General features: G+C 33.4%; 1 protein-coding gene across 8 annotated transcripts in view; it reads right to left on the bottom strand.

Annotated features, from left to right (window-relative positions):
- SOX5 (SRY-box transcription factor 5) overlaps window positions 1-27,498 on the bottom strand; it is a 1,030,759-nt gene that overhangs the window by 400,623 nt on the left and 602,638 nt on the right. The window contains exon 1 of one of the 8 annotated variants that reach the window (XM_055095847.2): window positions 18,306-18,785. The exons of 3 other annotated variants lie outside the window; for them this stretch is intronic. In XM_055095847.2, coding sequence (XP_054951822.1) covers window positions 18,306-18,343 — 38 coding nt within the window. In that variant the 5' untranslated portion in view covers window positions 18,344-18,785. Of the gene's footprint in view, window positions 1-12,914; window positions 17,477-18,305; window positions 18,786-27,498 lie in introns of those variants that run through there. 4 more of the 8 variants (XM_008954312.4, XM_034936169.3, XM_003828878.6 and 1 more) reach the window with 4 other exon arrangements.

The raw sequence follows: 27,498 nt of genomic DNA, 5'->3' as shown, positions 1-27,498 counted from the left end.
ATTAATAGCTACTATTTATTTAGTGCTTACTATATACGTGGTCCAATTTCAAACAGTTTACATACATACAATTACTTACAACAAAAAAAACCATTTTACATATGAGGAAGATGGAATTCAGAGAGGTTAAGTAACTAGCTTCACATCACACAGCCAGTGAAATGCATAGCCAAGATCTGAATACAGGGATCTGACTCTAGAGCCTGTGCTGTACATTACCTCTAAAGAGGGGCAATTTTCAAATTGATAACTCTTCTGTTTGAATAGAGAGGCATGGTATAAAGTAGTTAGAACACAGAAGTAGGAAACTCTGGTAACGAAAATGTCACTCCATAGATCTTGAAATATATTTCTTAAAGAGCAGAATAGTAGAGTTAAAAGAGAATATCCTGTATTTGCTTCAAATTTTTCTCAAAATTTATTATATGTTTTAGAAACTTTCAACAAGATTATTTCTGATTTTCAATTTGTGAGAACAGTGAATGACAAATGAGGAAATGAGTTGAATCCGTTCTGACTGAGGTAAGTAGCATCTAGCATTTTTTCATAAAGAACAAATGTTGTAGTTCTAAGTATGAACTCTAACAAAATACACTTATACAATGTCATGTTATTACATAGACTTTGTAATCAATATTTTTAGATTACCTGCAAAAAATGGTATTCATGGCTATCTTCAGAGTAGACATTATGAATATGTGGTGATGGTTTCTTGAACTAAGGAAGCCCTATTTCCTCAACAAGGGTCAGTTAAACTCTATGCAAGACAAATCACCATAGCTCAGATAGCTTTCTGAGAACAGATTAGATTTCTTAAAAATCTAAGCCAAAAAAAAAAGTTTCCATGAACCTGGTACACCAAAATCTGAACTTGGTAGGTACTTACTTCTGACAGATCTAATTACAATCTTAAGTGGTATAAAAAAGAATGATGGTCCAATACCTGTCTTAAAAGCCCTGTATCTAACCTGAATCTAACCATGAGGATAAAATCAAATCCAGATCGTGAGACATTACATGAAGCAAGTGGCCTGGACTCCTCAAAAATGTCAATGTCAATGTCAAGGCAAAGAGATGGCAGGGTGCTATTTATACTTTAAAGGGACTAGAAACTAAATGCAATATCTGATGCTTGACTGGACCCTTGATTTTAACTTTTTAAAAAAGACATAAAAAGCATTACTGGGACAGTTAGAAAATGTGAATATGAACTGTATGTCAAATGTTATTACTGTATTAATGTTAACTTTCTTGGATCTGTTAATATTATTGTGATTATATAAGAGAATGACCTTATATTAGGTATGTTAGCCTTAACTTACTTTCAAGTGAATCAGAAAAAAAGAAATAGAAAGTGAAGGGGGCAAAGTTAATAGTAAAAAGTATAGAGGTGTTCATTGTGTTATTATTTCAATTTTTCAGTACATTTGTTTTTTTTTTTAAATAAAAAAGGAGAAAAATGAAAAAGATTTCTGTATCTGATTAAACGAACATTTTTTAGGTGACCACAATGTTTTCGGTTACAGCAAATGTAAAATCAAAAATCTTCTTGGTTGATCACTTAGATTTACCATCATGATCTAAAAGTACCTAAATGTTGTCATAAACAGAAGTTCTAGAATAATTATGCCACAGACAAAACCATTAGTTTTGAAGATAAATGTTACTTTGCAAGTGGAAAAGAGCAGTATTTTTAAGTAATATTCTCATATTGATAAAATGATAAATTGTAAAATGTCCTTCTTATTCCCTACTCTTCCCTATAGTAGCCATCTCCACTGCTTTCATTCACACTGATGTGTACTTTTGTCCTGCCAGATGACTTGCATTAGATCCCCTTTTACATAGCTTTGCTTTCTGAAGTTTCATTTACCTACAGTCAACCGAAGTCTGAAAATGTTGAATGGAAAATTCCAGAAATACACAATTCATATGTTTTTAATTATGTGCTGTTCTGAGAAGCAAGGTGAAATCTCAAGCCATCCTGCTCCAGCTAACCCTGGACCTGAATCATCTCTTTGTCCAGCTTTATCCACGCTGTATATCCTGCCTCAATTATCAGATGGAAAAAACATAACATATACTATACAGAGTCTGGTACTATCCATGGTTTCAGGCATCCACTGGGGGTTGTGGAGCATGTCTCTTGCCTTGCAGATAAGCGGGACCTACTGGTATTCACATTGTAAGTGCTCAATAAATATTTCTAAATGAATAAATCAAAATGGAAATGTTTCTATGTCTACAGCATTCTAAATGTGCAAATAAATCATGAGAAAGCATGTAAAGTTACCTTATCTGCTAATTTAATTTTTAGGATGACTTTCAAAATTAAGTCAACCTGGAGGGCCCAGTGAGATGCAGTATTGCTCAAAATTTGCAGAAATGGCAATGGATCAGAACAGTAAATATAAAGTTTTCATGCTTCAAATGAAGACAACTTGTGCTATGTTTACAATATCGAATTCTAGGGTCTCACCAGGATGCTCTTCAGGTACTTGAGCAGATCCAAAAGTGCTTCCTGAGGAAAATTCTTGCTTTGTCTCTGTATACTCTTAAACCTGGAGCAAATTTAAGGACAGAGGTGGGAGTGCCCTCAATCTCGGCAAGAATACAACTCAGTCAAGAACTGATTGTTCCTCATCTCTTAGCAACAGCCTGGATGTAACAACTGTTATTTAAAGGAGATAGTTTAAAGGACTTGTTAGCCTTTTCTTAGATCTCTGCCTGTATCCTTTCACCAAGAAATCTACATACCTGGCAAACATTAGTTTAGCTACTTATAGAAATGCCTCCTTCCACTAAGTTAGTTATCATTCAATATTCTTTTTCTTATCTGGTCTCTACTAAAAATGGCAATGTGAACAATGCCTCTGAATTTTCTGTAATACTTCTGTTGAAGACATTTTAAGGATTCATAAAATAAATTATTCCCTCAGATATCAGGGCTCCCAAAACAATTGTGATTACTGATACAATAGTGAGCTTCTTGCCATTAGAAAATAATAAACATAAACCTCATTATGAGTCAGGTAACTCAGAATTATTCTCAGCTATGGTTTTAGTTTTAGAAATTCTCTTCCCCCATTTCACTTTATATATACACATACATACATATAAAATATTCATGTCAAAAATCAATTTCATATATTATACATATGTATATGTATATCCCATATGATGTGTATATATGTATACACATTATACACATACATGATGTATATGTATTATATATTTATAATACATATGTCTAATATATAAAATACAAATGATTATACAACATGAATATTTTATTTTAAATATTTTTTCATCCTCTTAAGCAGCCATAGTTCTGATAAATCCTGTATAAACCACCAGTTTATACAACACATAATGTTCAGCATAATTTACTTGATATTTATACATCCATAGGTAGTTCAATGTTACCTACCATATTATATGGAGTATTCTTAGAACTCTTTCTACATGATTAACATCTGTTAAAGAATAATCATAACATACATTTCCTAAACATGCTAAGTTATAAATGATTTCCTGTTGAAGCAGTAAGATGACCTATAATATGGGAATAATTATAATCTCCATTTCACAGATTAAAGAATTAAGGCATGCAGAGTTTATGTAAATCGCAAAGATCACAGAACTAATCAATAATGAGGCTATAAAATAAATGTAAGCAGTCTGACTCCAAAGCACTCTTGGAACTACAAAGTTAGATGGCTTCTCCTTACTAAGGTATCAAGAAATCAGAAAAAGTAACAGAAGCCTTGGACATATCTGCATGTGGAACACTTAAAAGATTAAGACTTAAAACAGAGATCCAGGGATCAAGTCTACATTAACGCATATTCATCCATCAGTAAAACTGAAAAATCAGTGGCTGAAAAACATGAGGTTCATTTCCATTCCCCAATGCCTCGTTACCATAAAACTGCAATCATATTATCAGTCACATTATTTTATCATATCTAATTGAGTTTTCTACTCAAAATTACCACACTCTTCCTGCTACCCAAATAAAATCAGTTCATCATGGCTACGAATTAAAGAATATCCTATTAATTATACCATTATTTACCAATTCATCATAAACTTTTCTAAATCAATATCCCCACATGAGATGTGAACACTGACACACTTAAGAATTACTATACTGTAAAGAGGCTTTCTGCCCACTGAGCTAGCAAAAACAAATCAGATAAACTTTTTAAGCAAAAATACTGCCTGTCTGTAAAGATATTATTTCAATAGATGGCTTACTACAAAGGACTTGAGAAATGGATATTTGAGAAATACTACATAGTTACACTTCTCCCAGTAAGGAGTACTGGAAGTCAGTATCTCTCAAAAACAGTTCCAGTTAGCCATTACCAAGAAACCCTTTACGTAAGTGTATATATGCCTGGATATCCACCACCCAGCATATCACCTTGTGCAATGAATGAGTTAATTCATTCAGAAGAAAATTAGAAGTTTATATCACAATTATTTTATGTCATTTATATCATCTACATTTTCAATATTTATTCAGCATTTAATATAATACCTGGCATAGTAGGAATTTAAAATGTAGTTGTTGAATAATGAAAGAAATATCTGCCACTAAAATAAATAACAGATTATAAAGTTATGGTAGCACATTATTTTCTAGATCAATACTATAATGTGATGGTTAAAAGGGATAATTAGAGTTTGAATGTCCGAGTTTGTACCCCAGCTTTTCCGCTTATTACCTAGAAATTAGGCAACTCTCTCTGTTTCATTTTCTTCATTTGTGAAATGAGGTAAAAAAATAAGATTGTTGTGAGGCTAGAGTGAAATAATGCATGTAAAGCAATTTATAACAGAGTCTGGCACATAATAAGTACATACTGAATGTTAGCTCTATCTTTATATCTATCTCTATAAGTGTATCTCCATATGTATAGAGAAAGTTTGGATCACATCTTGTGGGTCAATTTAAGAAACTGTGTGTAGTATCAGCTGGGATACAAAAGCTGAAGGTATTCTTACCCCTCCACAAACTTCTTTAAAACTCAATAGTAAAATTAAAGATACATATAGTGGCATTTCAAAAAAGTAAATCTAATTTCCCATTTCAAAAATATAATCTCTAAAATAATTTAAATAATTCTTAAGCAAACATCTTCCTTTCCATTGTAACTCCATGGAAGTTTGAAGAAAGTGACAGTATTCATGAGGTAAACATTCACATCTGTGAATGTGAGTGTTAACTACTGTAGCTTTTAAAAAAGTAATAAAATTCCACTTTGTGGTAGAAGAAGGCTAAGGATAAAGACAGTTAATAAACCCCTAAGTCTTTCTAACTCATTGCTACCATACTGAGCTATGAACCACTAGAATCTAGATAAAGATACAAGTTTTGATTTGCCTCCATCCACAGGAAGCTATAAAGCAGCACCATCCAATAGAAATATGAGAGCCACAAATATGAGGCACACGTGTAATTTTAAATTTTCTAGTAGTCATATTTAAAAAGTTTTTAAAAAGATTAAAATAATTTTAATATATATTTTATTTGTGCCAATATATCCTACTGTCATTTCAACATATAATCAACATTTTAAAACTTAGTAAGATATTTTACATTCTTTCTTTGAACCTATGTCTTGGAAAGCCAGTGCGTATTTTATATTTACAGCACATTTTGGCTCAGATTAGTCACATTTCAAACTTTTAATAATGATATGTGAGTAGTAGCTACCATATTAGAAAGGAGCACAAATAGAGAGGGACTCTGAGAGCGTTTCTTTATACTTTCCTAAATCACATACCTGTTTATCAAGAGCTAAGAAGGTCTCAATATGTATTTTTCCATTCACACAACCTACATATATAACCTCAACAAATCAATAAGCTAACACATTCTAATAGCTTGATTTTCCTAATGTTTAAAAAGACAAAGTATATCTCAGCTAAAGATAATACAATAGGTCAAATTATTACTTAGTCACAAATTTATGTTTTGCCTACTCTAATGCTAAGGAAGAGTCTATAATAGCTCTTGCCAACTGGTCTACAAATGTAAAAGCATCTAATATATGATATTTACCAATACTCTTCTATTGAGCATTTCAGGATTTCTCCCTCACCTTTAGGTAAATGAAATGGGTCAAACAATTAGATTTTGCCTATAATTTCCTATCCATAGCATGATTTTCCTTTACTGAAATAGTGATGAAACAGTACTGCTCTGATTTAATACTATAAATTCAGAACAAATGGGAAAGCATTAAATTTAGAAGTGCTTCTGGACCATTAACTTCCATGCTAATTTGACGTGCACCATAGTATTCAGGCAACAGATTCAGGAATATAACCTATTCCTAAAGCAAACAGTACTTTATCTCATAACCATCTGGGGTTCTCATCCTAAGGGCCACTTGCTTAGTGTTGTCTGGTATTATTTAATATCCTGAGGCACAGCACTAAGACCTACTTTATTAGTGAAACCTATTTTGCCAGGATAAGAAGACTGACATAGAAGAGATTATGGAGGGAACAAAATTTTGGCTGAGGCCCTTGTTTGCATTATTTAGCTGAAGAAAATCATTGGTTATACATGCATTCAAAACCCTATGGTTTTTCTAAGGTACCAATAAAAGTAATACCATTCTTAACGTGGACAGTGGTCTCTTTCATATAATGCCTATAGTCACAAACTTAAGTGCCAAGCAGATGGTTGAAATCTGTTTTGTATAAAATGTGCGCTTTTTTTTTCCCCAACTGTGTTCTTTGTATTCATATTCAGCCTAGGTTTTAGCCATCAAAACACTGGCACTATGTCGATCATTAGCAGCATTTTAGACAACTGGCAACTAAGGTATTCACTGTTCTCCACAAAATGTTCAGCTAATATTTCCCAGATGTATAATTAAGGCAAAAGATCATCTTCTTAAATTGGTATCAGCACTTTGGATGGCTTCTGGCTTTCAACAGATTATATCAGTGAAAACAATTTTTTATCAAAAATAAGGGTTCTGTTTCTTAGGTGATTTGGTTTGCTTGTTATAGAGCTCCACATAAAAAGAAATCTATGTATTTCTTCAAGCTTAACCTACAGTCCAAAGAATATGTAGCTAATGCAAAACCTCTTATGTTGCTTTTACTATGAAAATCTATAATGTGCTAGATTAGTACACATAATTGTGTCAAGTTATTTAATGTTTTCTAGTTTTCAAAATGTTTGTACAAAGAATACTTTAAAAAGCAATAGTATGTGTGTGACTTCTTAGATTAACAGAAAAATCACTGTTTTCAGCTGTTCAATCATTTATTCTATGAAATGATTCATTTTCGTGATTATGCAAAAATAAGTGAACTTTAATTTGTGCATCTTAAAGCATAGGAATATGTTAAATCAGCAAATTCATTACTCAAATACTTAATATACTGATACTTGCAAAAATAACTATTAGTGCATCAGATGTCCTATATATAAAATGACGAGAGATGTGTTTTTGGAATATTTAATTATTAGCACTAAGCAGTTAGAGGAAACTACAGTTGCATTGCTGCTATTTAAGTACACGTTACCTGGGATCAATAATCATAAGTACATTTAAAACAATTATATTAACTACAAAACTAAAATATAAGTAAACCAATTTCTTACATGTATTATTTTATATGCTGAAATAATTTGCAGATATCTGACTAGTATGTTATTAAACAAAAAATCATTTTTATTAAAGTGCTGATCATTTTACATTTGCCAAAAATTAAACCTAGTTTTAAAAATCTGAATGCAGTAGCTTGCATTCAGACATATCCAAATATTTTTATGATTTTTTATAAGCTTAAGCTGGCTCATTTGCATTGGGGGATAAATAATTTTATACTTATTTTTAAGTCCATTCATAGATGCATGGCTGAAACCCAAACGATGCAAGTGACTTATACATCACAAAGTTCTAATTCTTGATTTAGAAACTGTAGGAACATATGCCAACTTTGTATATAGCTAAATGCTGGATTATAAAATATATTAGCAGTAAGTTGCCCAACTGGATGATTTCCAGATTTTCTTTCTGCTTTAACAGTAGGATATTTGCACATTTCTCTTTGGTCCTAGTTCTAAATGTAGTGCTGGTTCAGTGAGGTTATTTTCTTTCTTTCTTTTTTCAACATTTGTATCTATAGAAGGAGAACAAGAGAATAATACCCATTCTTTGTGCCTAAATTAAAAGCGGCAGGAATCAAATAAAAAAATCTACATCATAATTATTCTGTAAAAAAAAATTAATTTTAACATAGCAAATTCCTGTTATCTCAAATACATGAATCTATATTTTAAACATAAACTAATTTGTACACAGATTTCATGATACCACAGACATATTTTCTAAGTAGAGATAATGCGGAAGGACCTTAGATATGTATATTCCTGATGGTATAACTACACTGTTTTTCCAACACTGCATTAAAAAAACAGCATGCGACCTGCCAAATATATTAACAATATATGAAGCTTGTTCTCTCGATACAGCTTTTTAAATGCATACTTCATTGCTTTTTGCTCTACTCCCTTGCTTTGCAGAGTTTAACATTTCTGTTCTTGAAATTGCCAACTAGCAACTACAGTATAATGCATATCAAATTGGCTGGCCTGGTAATGCTAATAGTTATTTATTTTGAGAAACACTCAAAATTTTTCTTTGGACAACATGTTTGTAATCTTAGTTGATCTTGCTACTTTCCAGCCCAATGTTTTAATTATTCATATAAAGACATATACTGTCCATAGCCCCTGTGCTGTACTCATGCTCTCCTGCGGATTCTTCATATTTTTTCTTTTCTTTTATCCTTATAAACAGACTTTTAGATCCCTGACCTAAAGTGCCACTCGTATGCTTTTCATATTTCCCCATAGTGTCTTGTTCATTTAACCATATATAATTTATCTTTTACAATATTTATAATTGTTCAGAATAGTGATCTGATGCCTGAGAGTTTCAGGATCATAGAATGTGAATCTTATCTTTTGAAACACTTCAAATAGCTCAGAGCAAAGTTGGGCACCTAATCCTAAATAAGAATTATACATGGTATTTAGATTAAAAACTCCTAAGAGACACCATGGCTGCTTGTTCCTGTGTAATGATACCTAATTGACAGGTAAACTGAAGTGCTTCTATATGTAAAGGCTGGCTATAGAGATAATCTCCAAATAGCTACATAAATGCAAGAATTCTGACCACTAGAGTTAGGAGCTAGGGACACTGCAAATGTAGTTCAAAGTAATGAAATTTAGAGTTGACTGATTTTAGAAATTATCCATCCTATCTTCTAATTTTACAGATGCATACTCTTAAGAGTCAAAGAGGTCTCAGTTTTTAAAGAAGAACTAGAACTTGAGATCTTAACATCTAGCTAATAGCGCTTTGTACTATGTTACATTTCCAAAAGAATCAGTGAAGATACTGGCAAATATAAATCTTAACCTAGAAGAGGAAATTATTTTATTTACAGAGGAGATAAGTATTACACACACACACACACACACACACACATATAAACTCATTCATTTGATAGGTATGCTTTAGACCCTGAACACTCAAATTTCGTATTATCTCAACCTAAAACCTCAAATATCCCCAAATGTTACTCAAGCATACCTTGATTCACCCAACGTCTTCGGTTCAAATTTTCCATTAAATATGCACCACAATACCACCTTCAATTTTTTCAAGCTGGAATACTATTACATGTTCCTGTAGCACATGCCACAGGATTCTGAGCTGCAAACAAGAAAACGGGAATGAACCTTGTTTGTATTTCTATGAAATGTTTCTTCCTTTCAAGATTTTTTGCCAAAACTGCAGCTTCATTAGAATTTGGCAGGATTCATTCAAGAGATCAACTGCCCTATAAATGAAAAAGTTTCTCCTGGCTTTCTAACTTTTGCATGTGCACACACATATAACTATTATATTCCCTAAAATAATCCTGCACATACCTGTTAGTGACTTCCAATTATCTTTTAATTTACTTATAAAAGTCCAAATATGTTGCCCCATCACTTTGATTCTTTAAATTGCTATCAGGATCTTTTGGATATGCTTTTATTTCTCTAGAAGAATGCTTTTAAAGCACTAAGTGTTCTTAAACTGTTTATAGGTCAAATTAGATCCATATTATTTTTCAAGTAATGCTAACATTTTTAGAAATAATTGTACTATAAATATTTATATATCATAATCCTTAGGGTCCTAAAAATAATAGCTTTTCCTCTATTTCCCAAATTGTAGTTATATTTAGGACTGGAGGAAAACAGAAGTTCTACTCTCAGGAATAGCATTCATAGTTATCTTTCTTTTACCATTCCTAGGTGTTCTGCCTGACTATTGGTACTTCGTATATTACATAAAATATAATAATAGATAATGCTGTATTATAGATGACAAAGAATCTGAATCTGATATTTTATATTCAGTTATCACTCAAGATCAAAGTTGAATTAGTGAATGCATACTAAACTGAATAGTTTGAGCACCAGTTCATTCCGTTCTACACTAAATAATGGGAATACTATACATTATCCTAACGAATCTCCAACATAGACCTCTTAGAGTACAGATAAGAAAAAAGGAAGGAAATATTAACCTGAATTATATGTGACATCCCCCTGCAACCTCTTTTCAAACATATTATGAAACTCACTAGCTAATAAAAAAAAAAATGACAAAGGGACCTCAGCAGAGCAGTGAAAAAAAAGTCTTTGGACTTTGAAAAGCATTGCCCAACAAACACTGGCCCAGGGCAAATAACCAAAGGAAGAATTGTAGGCAAACAAATAATACTTTAACTTTGCAATTAGAATAAAAGTGTTTTAGAACTTTGTCAAGCAACCTAATTAACTGTGACTGAAAAATTAATAGTATAATAAAGTATTACTTTTTTATCTTGTGTTCTCCTAGGTTAAGGAATATTTCTCATTTTCAGTGTCGTATTTCTTTTTCATTAGGATGATCTTTTATTAGATAAATATAAAATAGCTTAAAATGATACGTGAAAGATCTTATGTAAAAGTTTCACAACCAGTGTTCAAACAACCTATCTCCCTGGTATTTCAATTGTACTTAATATAAAAACAAAAACAACAAAAAAGGCAAACTCAGTACTAATGTAAACACTGACAACATTCTGAAATAAATTTTGATTAAAAATATGACAAGAAAACATGATTTGGGTCTACCTCTTGTTTTACTCCTACACTAAGAAATTAACAACAGGCAACACAGGTTAACTCTTTCCCTTCTTTTCTTGAAAATGTTCCTGAAGCCCTGAATGAGAGGACACATCCTTTATAAAATTGCTGCTCAGTGTCCCAATTGATCTAACTCCCTCAAACTGCCAATATCAAAATCATATAAGGCTCTGAGGCTTTTTTTTTTTTTTGGCTCTATGCAGTGAATTTCATTTCTTCTCTATTACACTTACTCTCAATGCATCTGATCCTTAGGTTTCAATGTGACAGAATTGATTGGGAAAGGTAGGGGAACCAAGAGTGCATAGGACATAATGAAACCCCATGCATCTCCACAATGAGAAATATTAAAGTGGAGCTACACATACATTTTTAAGAAAGATCATATCTTCTGTTTTTTAACATTTTCTTTTCTAAAACACACTTTCTTTCAAAGATGTGAAGAGCAGAAATAGAAACGCTGTTACATATGAAAGTTTCAACGGATTTGCTGCCAGCAGCTTTTCTTTATAGTGTTCCTCTTACCTACACTATGTGTTGGCACTGGCAGGTAGCCCTAATTCGTTAGTAGCCAAATTATTTTTGTCCCTGAAGTACGAGAAATCTCCATAGCACATGAATGAGACATGGTTTACTAGTTTACACACATTTTATAACTCCAAGAAACCAAAACTCATTCACAAATGCTTTCATTTCAGCAAAGAGAAGGGCCACAGAATATCAGAGATACCCACTTTGAATTCCTGGTCCCCATTGTCCATGAGAAAGTGAAGAGAAAAAAAAAATCTCTTTAACTTCAATAAAGAACTTTGATCCTTAATGCAAGAAAAATAAACAGCTTTCTGTTCACCACACTCCACATTTCATTTAAGTCAAAACATTTCAGTACAAGGCATTAAGAAAAAATGTCATTTAGTAATAAACCTAAATGTCTCCAGATAAAAATTCATCACGACGGCATAGTAGGTTTAGATAATGTGGTTCATAATAACCAGCATCCTCATATTGCATGATCATCAGATACATGTATACGCTGCTGTACCACCTTCACTAAGTTACAGAGAAAAATAATAAGAAATAAGCAACACTTAGAAAGAAACACATACTACAAAAATGCTGATTTAGCCACAGCAAAACAAATCTCTGAATTTTAAGGCAAGACAAAAGTAAATGTATTAACACTAGAGAGCCAAGTGACTGAAATGTTACTTAGATAAAAGAGAGGTTTGAAATACAATGAGCCGAGTTCAGGTTTGAATTGATTTAAGGTTTGACACTGATTTCAAATGTCTATGAACATCTACAAGCTTTTGTTTTAAATTTTCCTTCTGTCATGTTTTATGGGCAAAAACTCCTTAAACTACCTTGTAATAGATTAATTACTTTCAAGCTGGGTGATAAAAGGGCATAATGACCGGAAAATGATACAAAAGAAACAAAAAACGCATGTTAACAAGTTTATCAACAAACCTGGGTAATTCTCATGAAGTACAGATTAAGGTTCAGTGGTTCCAAACTGGCAGCATTCAAATTGGGTTCATATTTGGGTTTTTTGTTTTGTTTGTTTTTTTAAACCACCTGTCCTAAAACGACATTGTTTATGCTAATTATCTTTGTTTATGCCACAATTCTGTTTGTTTACTACATTCTTTTAAAATACCATATCCCTATAAACAGTTCTCACCAGAATTCTTCTAAATCTTGTTTCGGTCTGGTCCTTCTCGGCAGCCCACTGAGCAGAATGCAGCTCTACAATGAAGGCGCAAGAGCTGGGAACAACTTTGAGTCTCTGACTCCTCAGGCTGGCAAAGGGAGGGAGTACTGCTGAGGTTTTACTCTCAGGATCCAAGGGAAAAGGATACTGAATGTGGAGAAATGCAACACCCCCCTATTGGACAAGCAAAACCATACGCCACAATATCTCCAGAGAAGATGTGTGAACTCTCAATTAGTAAGTAAAGAAAAGAATAGACAACACTAAAAGAAAGACAGAACAGCTTCCAAACTGCAGGAGAAAACACAGAGGTCAGAAAGAATAAAAAGGTCTTCTCCTAAACCACTATCAGTTCCTGATCATAATGAAGGAATATGTGGCATTCTCCTAAAGCATGTCAAATTTAAATATTTTCTCACTCTAGCAATATCACTTGATCCTGTTTATCTACATAGCAATCAAATTTCACATTTAATACAAATGATGATGCTATCAATCAATGAAAGAGAAGGAAGGAGATAATGAATGAAGGAAGGAAGACTTTGTTATGTTTTTGTCCATTTCTTGTTCAAGAAAATTTTTCATTAGGAAGGAGATATTTCATGGTTTGGTTAAACCTTTGAAAATCTTTTTATCTTACTGCCATCATCTGAATCAGAGACCTGGCATATTGGAACTATACGTGAGTTAGTACAAGAGAAAAACTTAGGTTAGTTTCTTTCCCAGGCTGTTGGATAACCCCATTGAAATTATAAAGGAATAACAAATTATGAAAGAAAACAAAACTCATCAGTTATACTTATTTAACTAATCTATAAAAAGGGAGGTATTCAGCCTACATAATGCACATCTGCATTACACAATATACTCATTAGGTTGCTGAAGAATTGATAGTGGAGAGAAAACAGACAATAAAAATCAGCCTTTACCCATGAATGTAATTTTGCTTTCTAAATGCATTAGGAGTGTAATCCATATGAAATAGTTTCCAACTCTGTGAAGGACGAATGTGCTAAAGAATCAGAACAGGTCTTATTATTTGTCTCTCTTGTATGATGCGTATACAAGATTTTTGTCAAAAACTCCCTAAGAACAGGTAAATACTTTAACATGTGCTTATTATATTTGAGAAACATAAGATAAGGACACACCAATATGTGAAGTAATCATAATATTTGCACATTTCTGTGTCTATCAAACCTGCTAAAAACTGAGCAGTACACAATGTCACCTGACATTTAACCCTTAATTGTTCCTGGTAATCAGTCAGGTCTCCTGCCAAGTCTTCAGGACAGTATTCCAGCATGAGACTGATAGAAATGTGGTTTATGAACTGCCTCATGCAAGCTGCATTCCAAACCAATGTCTTAGCTCAGTTAGCTTGCAAATTATTGACATGGTAATTAAAATCTATATTCAGTTGTAGACATTGTCTCCTCTACAATGTAGTAGTAAATAAAATATAAATAAAATTATCAAAGCCTATGAGAACATCCTGAAAACGTAAAATCAAACTTACAGGTTTACAGTTGCCATTAGGTGACAGAATGTGAACAGATAACTTTTCTGTGATTCACACCTAGAGTGTGCCTGCTAACCTGAATGTACTTATCACTCATGAGCACAACGGATTTTTTTGTTGTTGTTGTTAAAGTTTTTAATTAAGCAAAATATATCTGTGTCATAAATATTTCATGACTATGGTCAAACTTTAGGTAACTAAAATACCACTACTGTCAGAGAGTAGTTTTCTGCAAATGTCTAGCAGTAGCTTTTCATGGGAATTTTACGAATTAGTATGTAACAGCACCTGATATATATTTCTTTCTTCAGAAAAACACTGAAAAGTGTCCTAATAAGAAAAAAATTATTTAGTCAGCATGACCAGAAATAAATTTGATGGAAATGTGAAGTAAATAAGTTAATTTTTATTGCAGAAGGTTTTACTATTGTAGTGTTCCTTTCAACATGTAGAAAATCTGCTGTCTGTTGTCTGCACCAATTTGGGAGAAGCAATCAAATAGGTGATACTAACAACCTAATTTGCATAATCCCACTACTTTCAATCCCAACTTTTTTTCTCCTTTCTAGACATTATCAGAACTGTCTTCTTAAGCAATCGTCTTACACTTGCTATTTAAGTTTCTAACATAAAGCAATTAGAAACTGTAACGAGTAGCTTAGACACAAAACTATTATGTTACAACCAAAGAGGACAGATAAAATTAAAAGAAATAGAATATTGAGAAACTATCAAAAATGGACATTTTTACTTATCATGAACAAACTAATATTGACATTTAAGGCAAATATTTTCTTTTCATCCTTGAAATATCAAAAAGTAGGTGACATTCTCAAAGGAAAACCTTAAGTCACAATTTTTCATTATCTACTTTCAGTTAAATATATAAATTTATTGACTTCTTTTAAAAATGTGGGGAGACTTCGGGCGTTCATTCTAATGATGCTATTACTCACATTTAGACCATGTTGCCAGCTATGTTTCCTTTAAACGGTAAAATGTAGAAGACTTTCCTTACAAATAATTTTTTAGAATATATACACCCATTTGCTTCCCACCTTGGAGTTGTGTTTTTCAGTAATCATAATCAGTTTATCACAAGAATGCTTGAAAATAAAAATATTTCAAGTTTTTTACCTTTTAGAATCACTGTTCTATTTGCACTACCTCCTGCATATTTTTAACAGACAATGAAATTGTTACTACTTCTTAACTATTTAACAACTGCTTATTAGTCTGAGAGTACTGACCATGTTCATTTCTAGGGATGATAATATAGACATATACAAATCTAAATCCAAATTTTGATTCTGATATTTAAGTTCTGAATATTCCTTAAAGTTCAAATAGTCTACAGGCTGGGAAGAATAAAAGATGGACAAGACTCTATCAATGAAATTAGTAAAAATGATCACATAAAACTTTTACAGTACATGAACCCTAAGCAATTTATTATGTCCTCTAGATCAAAGTTCTCTATTTCACAAAGAAATTTAGAAGTCTTCTTTTAGATTTCTAAGTTTAAGTGGGAAATTCATCTATAGCAAGTGACCCAATAGAATAAAAATTAACAGTCAATAGAAATGACCTATTTATTCAATGAAAGTTGCAAATAGTTGAAAAGGCAAAAAAATCTAATTATATTTGATAGTTTAGTTACATCATAAATACCTCCTTTGAAGAATATAAATATTCAATATTGTGTCTACACGATACACTGTATCATGCATGGGTGCCTATAGAGACACTCACCCGTACAAATTCAATGTAAACAAATAGTAATGATTTGCTGAGATCTTTGTATGTATTACCAATTACAACCACAGGGGAAATTATTAAGGAACGTTATATTGTGTGACATTTTTCAGAATTATTTTAGCTACTAATATTTCTAAATATGATAGTCATACTAACAACCCTATTGATTATCACTTGCTTATTTAATTAGCTAGTTAGAAAAGCATGCCTCTGGGTGAAAAAAAAAAATGAAATTCCCACCAGGAGGAAAAAAGATGTTAACAGATTTGAGCATCAGAACAGGAAAGGGAAAAGTTTAGTTTAAAAAGAGATAATTGAAAAAAAAATACAAATAAAGTTCACAGCAGGAAGCTTGCCTATATAGAGAAATAGGCTACAGCCTGTTAATATGTAACTACCTTTTTATAAGTACAATCTGTTAACAGGCTTACAAATCAGTCTCAGAGTTGTATTTGCAAAAAGTATAATTAGAATTAAAGAATATTATCATTTAAGTGCTACTCTGTGCATTCTAGAAAACTTAACTGTGTTAAATTAGCAAATCGCTACATTAGGTAATGTACAGTATGTTCCACTATGAATAACTTCAACATCTACCTATGATATAAGGCTATATTTGCAAATAAAAGCTCACTAATTAAAGAGTTAATATATAGAAGTGAAAATTTTAATTCAAAACTGTTAAGAAAGCTCAAACATTCGCTGGAATTATCCAGTAAAGATGCACTTTAATTATTAAAAAAAAAAAAAACACAGAAGAAATCAAAGAAAGATGACAGCACCGAAGTATATGTGTTGGCTATTTTACTTTCTTCCCTGATTTGATACTGGCTTTTCTAATATGTGACCACATTCAAGCGTTACTTTATCCTCAATACTCTTTTTCTCTTCCATTGCTTCACTTCTAGAATGTTTTAATCTTTGTCCTTTCTTTTTTCGTCTTTTCATATCAAATTCAGTCGTTTGAGCGATGAACAGCTTGACTTAGCATATTTTTAACCAGCTGGTCTAGCACCTAGCTTGCATTGCATAGTCAGATACAACAAATGTTTATACAGAAGGTAGCTTTCATGAAAATGAAAAAAAGCCTGGGTATCATGCATCCTGGCTTTTTTTAGCTTTTTTTTTTTAATTCACCATACAGAATACAAAGTTTGAATTCTTTTTAATGGCAAACAAAATTCTATTTATAGTTCAAAAAAATGAACTTATGCTGGGATAAGAACTCAAATTTAAAAATTGCAATGTGTACTTATAGGAACATTAAGAGGGCTAAAATTCTTTCAAAGCCCTGCTTTACTTGCAACAACATCAAATAAAAGGATGCTGCAGATATTTCTCTAAATAGGAACAACTTAATTACAAATACACTACTCCCATCATAGCAAAAGGGGAAAATACAGTAAATTAAAATTCAGTCAAGACAGCTAACACAAAAAGTGGCCACTAAAACTTAGAAAGGGAACAGCTCCATTTATCCCCTTTTCGCCCCTATTTTTGACACTTAGGGAGTAATCTAATATAGCGATGATGTTACATTTTCTTTGGGGGGAAAAAACGCTCTCTTATATCAACAAAAGGTCATGTGCTTTACTGAGCAGCTTCCAAAGTTTTACGGAAGGATCAAATAGGAACTTATAGCCTCCGTTTAAAGCACCACTAAAACCTTCTGTCACCCTAGAAATTACATGAGACAGAGATGCTGAAAATGGTAACATTCTGCACAAAAGCGTTTTTAAAAGGTGGGGAGAAAACAATCAATGAAGGAAGAAAGTAAGAGAGTGAATGAGAAAGAGAGAAGCAGCGAGTTGGGGAGAGAGAGAGAGATGCTTAAGGTTCATTTAATTTGCTGTTATAGGACGCAACCTAAAAACATTAGCAGAAATCTCGGAGACTTTGCAAATCAGTTCAGTTTGGTCCGGGCAATCACAACAAAAAATCAGCTAACAAGATTGCAGAAGCCCTAGCTAAAGGCTTCTCTAACAAACACGTTTTGGGGGAGCATCTTCCAATGATTCAGAGACTACTGTAAAATGGGAGAGTTGTACTTCAATATATTAGGGGGAAAAAACTGTACTCACCTTTCAAACTCCTGAGGTAAATCAGGGTCAGTAAGCATGCTGGAAAAGCACAATTTCCCTTTGTCACAGCAGCCACCTATGATCGTCTCCAACTGAACCTGTCAAGTGAGTCCAAACCTTCTAAACCAATTGATTTTCTCTCTCTCTCTTCCCCCCCTCCCTCCCTCCCTCTCTCTCTCTCCCTCTCTCTCTCTCTCTCCCTCTCTCTCTCTGTCTCTCTCTCTCTCTCTCTTTCTCCCCCCCTCCTTCCCCTCCTCTCTCTCTCCTAGGACTCCTTGACCAGTCTCTTAAAGGGGTAGTGCACTTCCAGCAGCGGAGTCTGGCTGCTCCCCCCTCCGCGGAGCCACACGCTCCGGCTGCAAGGCTCTAGACAACCTCAGGGTGCCTGTCCTTTCCTTTTAATTCTCTCTTCTAGACATCACTGAATGTGAGAAGTCAACTCATTTAACACGTCTCCCATACTCTGTCTTCTAAATCATAAAACTCACACACACACACGCAGAACAGTATGATTTTGTAAAACGTATTTGCTGCTGATTAAAAACCTAGTCTATATAACAGAAGCTCGATTAAACTGCATTTATTAACTAATTAAGCAAAAAATTTAAATGTTAGTAATAGCATTTTTACACAAAGAATTGTTATTCCTTCTCACCCTTTTCTAGGCTCTCTCCGTTCACACACGGAAATACACGCACACACACACACACACACTCACACACACACAACAATCAGGCATTGTTCTGAGGGAAGAAAAGCAACTTTGACAGATTGAAATATAGCAGAGGCCCCTTCAAGGAAACCTGTAAACAACTTGTCACTCACTCTGTCGGTCTCACTGTTAGCTCGTGCTTTCCGCAAAGTGGTGCGAACGTCCTGGCAACCCGACCAAAGTTTCCTCAGCTCTAAACTCCATAAAACACGATGTGCGATGTGGAGGGGAATAGGTATCCACATGCCAAAATAACATACACGAGCGAACAAAAACCCAAAACGAAATCAAAACATAAAAACAAAAAGACGGTACTAACAAACTGTCCTGTTTGGGATCGCTGGGGAGGTCAGGAGTAGGAAGCGCTCCCCTGGCTGTGGATCTCTTTAATTTCCTCTGCCCAGGCAGCCACAGATAACAAGGTGGACAAACTATGGCTTTACAGATTCTAAGCTGGCTGGCAAGGCACAGCCTCCATAGCAGTTCCAATTATCTAGATAAAAATCTGGCAGGCGAGAAAGGTAATCAGGTAATGTACCTTTGACATGAAATGACAGAGGCACATACACACACAGAGAGAGACACTTACACAGACATGCATGCAGAGATGGTGGCTGCCCCGTGCACCGCAGCATCTGGTCAGGGAGTAAGCACACACTTACCAACAGGAGATAGTGTGCATTCTTCACACACGCATGCACACACACACACACACACTCACTCACTCACACACGCTCTCCACTCCTACTGGGAGGGTTCATTCTGCACAAAAGGCTACATTACAGAGCCCGCCCCAATAAGGGAAAGAGAGGAAAAAAAAGCCTTCCATTGTTGAGAGGGCAGGTCAGTTGATTAGATTTTCTGTGGAGAATTCCACGAGGAAATTCCCTTCAAAGCCGAAGTGATTAACTGGGGGCTATTCTGGAAATGGAGCAGACAATGGCTCAATAGTCTGTACAGCCAATGTCCAGGCTGGCACTGAACTCACTTAAAAAAAAAAATAAAAGCCAGACTCCCTGTTCTTTTCCACACATTCCTCCCCCCCAACCCCCTCCACTCCTTCCAACTTCCCCTCCCAATTCCTTTTATTTTGCAGCTGGACAACATTAAGGGCCTTTAAAACCACAAGGGTTGACCCCACGGCAGTTTGATTAGGTCCCACTTTTTTTTCTGGAGACAGGCAGACAGTAAGTTTACTTTTTTAGACATTCACAATGATACATCATACACATATTCCAAAGAGAAAGAAATCAATTATGATCTTATATTAGTAAATTTATTCTTCAATCAAAGCTTATAAATTTTTAGACAAGTTGATAATAACTTAATATTTAATTCTATCATCAGGAGATGTTCTAAAAATATATATATATACACACACACACACTACAAAATCAATGTGGAATAAGATTTAAGCATGTCACTACGGAGTTAAGACACTAACAAAACAGAACTATGACCCACCCTGAAAAAGCTGTTAACAAGGGATGTGGCAAAAATGACTTGATGCTGACATGATTTTCACTTTCAGCAGTTGGGGAAGGGGGGAAGAATATTACTCACTATTCTTTCTTGTTGTTAGTCTCAAATTATTTTTTGTTACAGCAACAACCTACTCCCACACAGAAAAATGAAAAAAATTGTTGCAGTTATTTTAAATCTCTATTTTTTCAGCCCTTAAGGGACCTACAATCTAATACGCTCTAATTGATAATGTATACAAAAATTATATTTTTCTTCATTTGTTAATGGTTGTTATGAGAATTAGGGTAGAGTAGCTGCATAGCTATATACACTTTTAAAAATATTTAAAATTTTTTTCCTAACTAGGAAAAATCTTGCTTATCTTATATCAATAGAGAAAAAAAGTGAAGAAGGAGGATGGGTGAGTTACAGGGAGCCATGGGAGTGGAGTCAGGAAGAGGAGGAGGCGGGAGGAGAGGACGCAGAGAGAGCACAAGGAGACATAGTGGCAGCATAAAGATAGAAACAAAGATAATGGCCATAAGGCAGGATGCTGAGATCCGTATGGTCCCAGCTGCTGTCTTGCTACAGCTACTACCTCTGGTTGTTTCTTTGAAACTCTAATCTAGAAGGTCACCAGAGCAGGTAAGAAAGAGTATGAGTGTTTGAGGCCAACTATAGTATAAAGAAAAGATACTCATATTAGAATCTTCCTAATATTTGATTTTGATTTTATTGGCACTTAATATATGTACACATCTGTACATATGCCAAATAAACACAAAGAATATAGAAGAGAATGTTAAATGGTTTGAAAGTTAGTTTTTTGACTTCAATATATTCTGCAAACATTACTGTAGCCATTCAAAAAACAAATTATTTCTTGCACAATCATCTATGCTGAAGGAGTTGAAATAGACGAGGAACTAGACAGAAAATTTGCCAAATAATGATCATCCTAATAATGATAATTTGAACTAATGGAACTCTAAGATCATAAGGAATTTTGTTCACATAAATTAGCTCATGGATCTTACACAGAGTAGAAAGGGGTAGGTATGTATTTCCCTAATTTTCCCACTGTTTAACTTGGGCAAACAGAATTTAAAGTCATTCAACTGGTTAGTAGCCCATTTGTTACTTGACGCCACTTCTATCTATTTCACTTATGACACCATAATGCAGAATAAACTGATCCTCCAGAATTTATAGTTAGATGAAAATCCCAAGATGGTACTCATACTTTAAGTGACCTGAAAGGCTTTCAGGTAATTGTTATAAAAAATAAAATTTATAAAAGCTGTCATTAAGCTAATACTGTATATCATGGTTTAATTGAATAAATATTTTAAAATGTACCTCTCTAAGCCATAAAAGTTTTCTTTCATTTGAATCCTATATTGAAAATTAGCATTTCTGTCAGACTTTAGAATATCAGCAAAAGGAAAGACTGTTCCAAAATGTTTTGGTTAAATTTTGCCTTGGGTTATTTCATTAAATGATCAAAATGATCCAATCAATACAATGTTTAATATTAAAATACTGTTAATTGAATCTTTTAAATTTTGCATTAAACGTTAAAATGTTTAAATATTAAATATGTGTTCATGACTAGCACATCTATTAAACCCAAATTCTTTTTCAATTATCAGAAAAGCTTAAGATATTCAATTGACTATAGATATTCTTTACATCACAACTAATACCGCAATGTGATGTTTGTTAAGGTTTCAAAATACATCTGGGTTGAGACATACTTTTGCATTCACCTAACATCTATTAAATGCTTACCAATATGTTAAGTGCTATGGCTTTAATAAAAGAATTTTAAAAAGTTATAACAATTCTAATTATATATATGTATATAAAACCAAATTTCAAATCAATTTTTGAGTATTCAAGCCTTCTGAGGCAGATGTAGTGAGAAAAGTTAAAACAAAAATAAAAAAGCAAATGAACAAAACATAGTGCTAAGAACTCAATAATACATAAAATGGTAAATAAGTATGATCTACAAGCACAGATACACAAATAAAATATATTTTCAGAGATGACCAAAGTACAACTGTAACCCAATAAAAGTTTTACATTGAATGAGTCTTTTTGACACTGCCGCATTGGTATAATGGAAAATGGAATGAACATGAAAAAGTATGCTTTTGAGCTCATGTTGTTTCCATTGCAGATATAAAAAGGGGATTGACACAGGCTAAGGAATATAAGATATGCTAGAGAACACTGCTGGAAAATTCTCAAAGAGACTATCAAGAACTTTTAAAATCACAAACAAGTTATTTTCAAATTTAACCCCTTTTCAGGTATAGTTTCCAGCATGCATTTCTACTATTTTTGTCCTCATTTTAAAAGGATATATTTTCATTCCTCTATTTTAGATCAGAATCATTAAATATCTTCTATTTTAATACCTGAAATAAAAATATGTGGTCATAGGTGCAAATTACACTTCCATATTTGATATGAATTCCTACCATCACGCTAGTTTTCACATCTCATAGAATTTGGAAAACTTATTTTGAGAAATAAAACTCTTAATATTATAATCACAATGTATTTAAAGCATATCAGTGTCAGACAATACTAACATTTTATTGCCTTAAGGTGACACAATGGGCATTAAGAAAATGCCTTTTGCCTGGGCTGTTATTTACTTTGTCACAAAAAATTAAAATTAAAAAGAGGACACTTCCTCTTTCAAAAAAAAAAAATAGAAAGAAAGAAACTTCCAACCAATGTACATCTGTGAGTCATTCACCAGATGCCTGGTGAGCTCACTATTGACCTATCACATGTAGCTTAAAACTCTTAGACTAGTGTCTTGTAATAGTGGACTTCTTCAAAAAATACCTTAGGCATTCTATAGCCTATCTTCTTTTTTAAAGACCTAAAATTCAGTCCCCCATAATACATGTATGCCAAGGAACTGGTACACAATAGCCTGCAAATTCAAGGTTTTTCTAACTTCATACTCTTTCTATTGTCAGTTGGTTAGAATACACAGATGAATCGTTCTCAGATTGCATATTTGAGGAAACAGTGTTCTTCAGAAACACCTTCACCTTAGAAACTCTAGTTTCATACTTCTCTCAAAGAAATGATGTCATTTCCAGTAACTGCTTTCACTGCTTGATCTTATGATTTATCTTCTTATTCAGAATAACTTGAAATAATTTTAAATAAAAGCTTTTATTTTATGAGGAATTTCTATCTATATGATACATAATAAAAGCCATTATCTCATTTAATAGTCAAAACAACTAAATGCGATATGTAGACTTATCCCAATTATGAATGAGGAAGTCCCAAAACTAGTAAGTGCAGGGCTGGAGAACATCAAAATTATTAATATGCCATATTTTCTGCATAGTTTTTAAAGGCAATGAATTTTAGTTCATTTCAAATACAGCATAATGGCAATTAAGTATAGAGTATACAGGAAAGTGCTTCATAAGTATGTTTCTATGGTAACCAAATGCCCAAATTTTGGACAAAGTTAGGATGAGCAATGACTGTCCCACTTTCACAAATAACATAAAAGATAGTTCATTCACACAACTAAAACAGAGAAGAATAGTATTCTTATCTCATTTGTAGTGATAACAATCACCAGAACTAGTACTACTCTTCACGTAATTTGGCTCTATTTTTAAGAATAATTTCTAAAATAGGTTTCCTTGCCTAATACGTTTACAAGTTTCACAATCTCAGGTAAAACCCAGGGGCCAATTTTCTGGTCCCCATGTAACTCCTTTGCAACGGAATTTCTGTCTTATAGAAAGAATCAATTATTTCAGGCAAAGGTTGTCAATTAGGAAAATAAGACCTACTCAATTTATGCTTTTCAATTTATTTTTTTACTCTCTACACTATCAACTCTCCTTGTGATACATGGTGATGTCTAATGGTTTGTTCACTTATGAAGATGAAAATGATGTAACTCAATCACCCTCGTGGTAAAAATCGGAAGGTTTCTTTTGAGTAAAAAAAAAATCCATATAACCCATAAGAAGAAAAACCATTCAAGTGGGATCATACAAATAAAAGTGCTCTTGGCCTTCAAACTTTCTGCATTGTAATTTTTCAACCTGGAAAGTAATTCAGGGAACATCCTGCAAGACATTTTACCTAGAGGTAGCAGCAAAGTGAAAAGTGGCTCCATTATTTTGCTACAATGTAGTTTTGTTAGGTAACATTCTTGTTAGGTAATGTCTATAAAATATTTTAGTACACAACATTCAGAGAGGTTTTCCCACTGTGAATGTATACATTTCATTTATTAACTTATCAGAGGAGAAATAAGAGTTAAACCTGAGGTAAGTATGAAAATGTTTGAAAAATTCCCTTCATTTTTAAGTTGACTACCTTTGTCTATTCTCCATATTCTCCTTTGCTTGTATACTAAGTGAATGACAAATCTTATTCATAGTAAATGAGAATGTTGCCTATTAACAATGTTCAGTCTACTTGTATCTAGCACAGTATAGTGGAAGAAATTATGGCTAAGCTGAAAGTTAGGAAACCTGTGCTCTAAGGCAGGGATCCCCAACCCCCAAGGCCAGTACTGGTCCATGTCCTGTTATGAACCACAGCAGGAGGTGAGCAGTGGGCATTATCACCTGAGCTCTGCCTCCTGTCAGATCAGAGGCAGCATTAGATTATCATAGGAATGCAAAACTTATTGTGAACTGTGCATGTGAGGGATCTAGGTTTCACTCTTGAGAATCTAATGCCTGATGATCTGAGGTGGAACCATTTAATCTCAATGCCATACTCCCACCTCACCTAACCTCTCCCACCCCCATGGAAAAATTGTCTTTCATGAAACTGGTCCCTGATGCTAAAATGGTTGGGGACTGCTGCACTAAGGGAGCCTCTATTACTCCTTCCTTATTAATGCAATGGTCTTGCCTAAGTCTTTTTTTTTAAGGGGAGGGGGACAGAGTCTCACTTTGTCACCCAGGCTGGAGTGCAGTGGTGTGACCTCGGCTCACTGCAACCTCCACCTCCTGGGTTCAAGTGATTCTCCTGCCTCAGCCTCCTGAGTAGCTTGGATTACAAACACATGCCACCACACCCAGATAATGTTTGTCTCCATGTTGGCCAGGCTGATCTCGAACTCCTGACCTCAGGTGATCTGCCCAGCTCGGCCTCCCAAAGTGCTGGGATGAATTACAGGCATGAGCCACCATGCCCGGCCATTGCCTAAGTCTTTAATGTCTCAGAGAATGTGATTTCTAAGGTCCCTTTCAATTACAAACTTCTGTTTCTATAATCTCTTCTTTGATAAATCAATTTATCATTTCAAAAATAAAATTTCTTGCCTTCCTAAGTCCTTCTTTACAGTTTTAAGACTATTACTTGTAGTTGACAGTTTATTTTGGCCTTCTAAACTATGGCATAATTCTACATTCATACAGCAATATAAGACAGTGAAGAAAATAAACTGTTACTAATTAAAGTTAATTTATATAAGTTCATTTAAATTAAAATGACCAGGATAACTTAATTGGTCCCCCAAAAAATGATGTTTTCAAAACTAATTTTATGACTAAGTTCATCTATTTGTGATTCTGAAAAAATTTCGTGCCTGAGATTTTAGTTTCTCCAAGTACAATTATATTTATTAGCATTACTTAATTCAGTGAAATAATTAAAAGCAGTTTAGTCTCTTACTACAGTAAATACCTCACGTGTGTGATGGAACTGTGATTGGTGTAGGGGGGAATAAATACAAGGGTTGTTGTCTCTATCAAAAATTTCAAAATATCAAATGACAAGTTCAAAAGCAAACTAAAAAGTTGTAATGTTAGAAATCCTGACAGGCAAACTGTGTTCAAGAAAACCTAGTTGTTATAATGCATTGTGTGGACACTCTGAAGAGCTGCTTCCATACAGACAACTTGCTTTTTTCATGCTGTTGTTAATAAAATGACTTACTGCCACAATTTAGAAAATAATTCAGAAGGACTATGCACAGGATGAAAATATAATATAGGCATTACCAAATGAATGTAATCATTCAATTACTCAACAAGCATTTATAGAATCTTAAATTTATACCCGTATTTTAAATCATCTATATATTAAAATCTTAATGTATAAACTGCATATTTTCATAAATAAGAAAAAAGATAAATTAATGTTTGTAATTTGCCCTGATGCTGAAGAACGGCTTGGGTATCAAATGGTATATTACTATTTGAAAAACACCTGTTAATACCCCTAAATAAATCATGGGTCTATAATCAGAAATATTTATTTTTAAATCTTGCATAGAGTCAAAGTGTAGACTAGAAAACTATAAGCATTTGTAAAATATACCAGTATCCTAAGCACATCTTAAAAAAATAAAAACATATATCTAAGGTCATCAATACTCTTCCTGGTACAGAAACCCAACTTCAGATTTACTCAGTTTTCATAACTGGGCCATTATTCTTAATCTTAGTAAACAAATCAACTTAATAAGCATTGTTCTTATATTGAGTGTGTGCCCTGAATTTTATGAGGCATACTGAGAAAAAAGGAAAGAATCAATACACTTAATGGTTTTTTTTCTGACCATCTTTTCTGGGCAGAGTACTCTCATAAAAGGTAGAAATACAAAAATAAACTTTTTTCATGGAATTATGACCTAGTTCAGTATATGGACATCCTAGTCTGCTTCATAAACAATTATCAAGTTCTTATAACTAGAAATCAATAATTTTCACACAGATTAATTTAATTTTTAACAAATCTAAATAAAAATACAAGGACAAAAATTAACTAGCTTCTGATTTCACAGCTTGTAAGAGGCAGAAAAACAATTTGAACCAAAGTCTTTTGATTACAAACCTAGTGTCTATTTCACTAGGAATTGACGCTAGGTTTCTATAAGAAAGCCTATCTAAAATATACAATAAAATGATAAAAGTGTTATTTTATAAACAAAATTATGTGGGGATTTTAAGTAAAAAAAAAAAAAAAGATATCAAACTGAGATGACCAACTTCTAAA

Source organism: Pan paniscus, chromosome 10 (genome assembly GCF_029289425.2).
Source record: "Pan paniscus chromosome 10, NHGRI_mPanPan1-v2.0_pri, whole genome shotgun sequence".
NCBI lineage: Eukaryota > Metazoa > Chordata > Mammalia > Primates > Hominidae > Pan > Pan paniscus.
The sequence above is the reverse complement of the archived record's forward strand: the minus strand, read 5'-3'. Positions and strand labels throughout refer to the sequence as shown.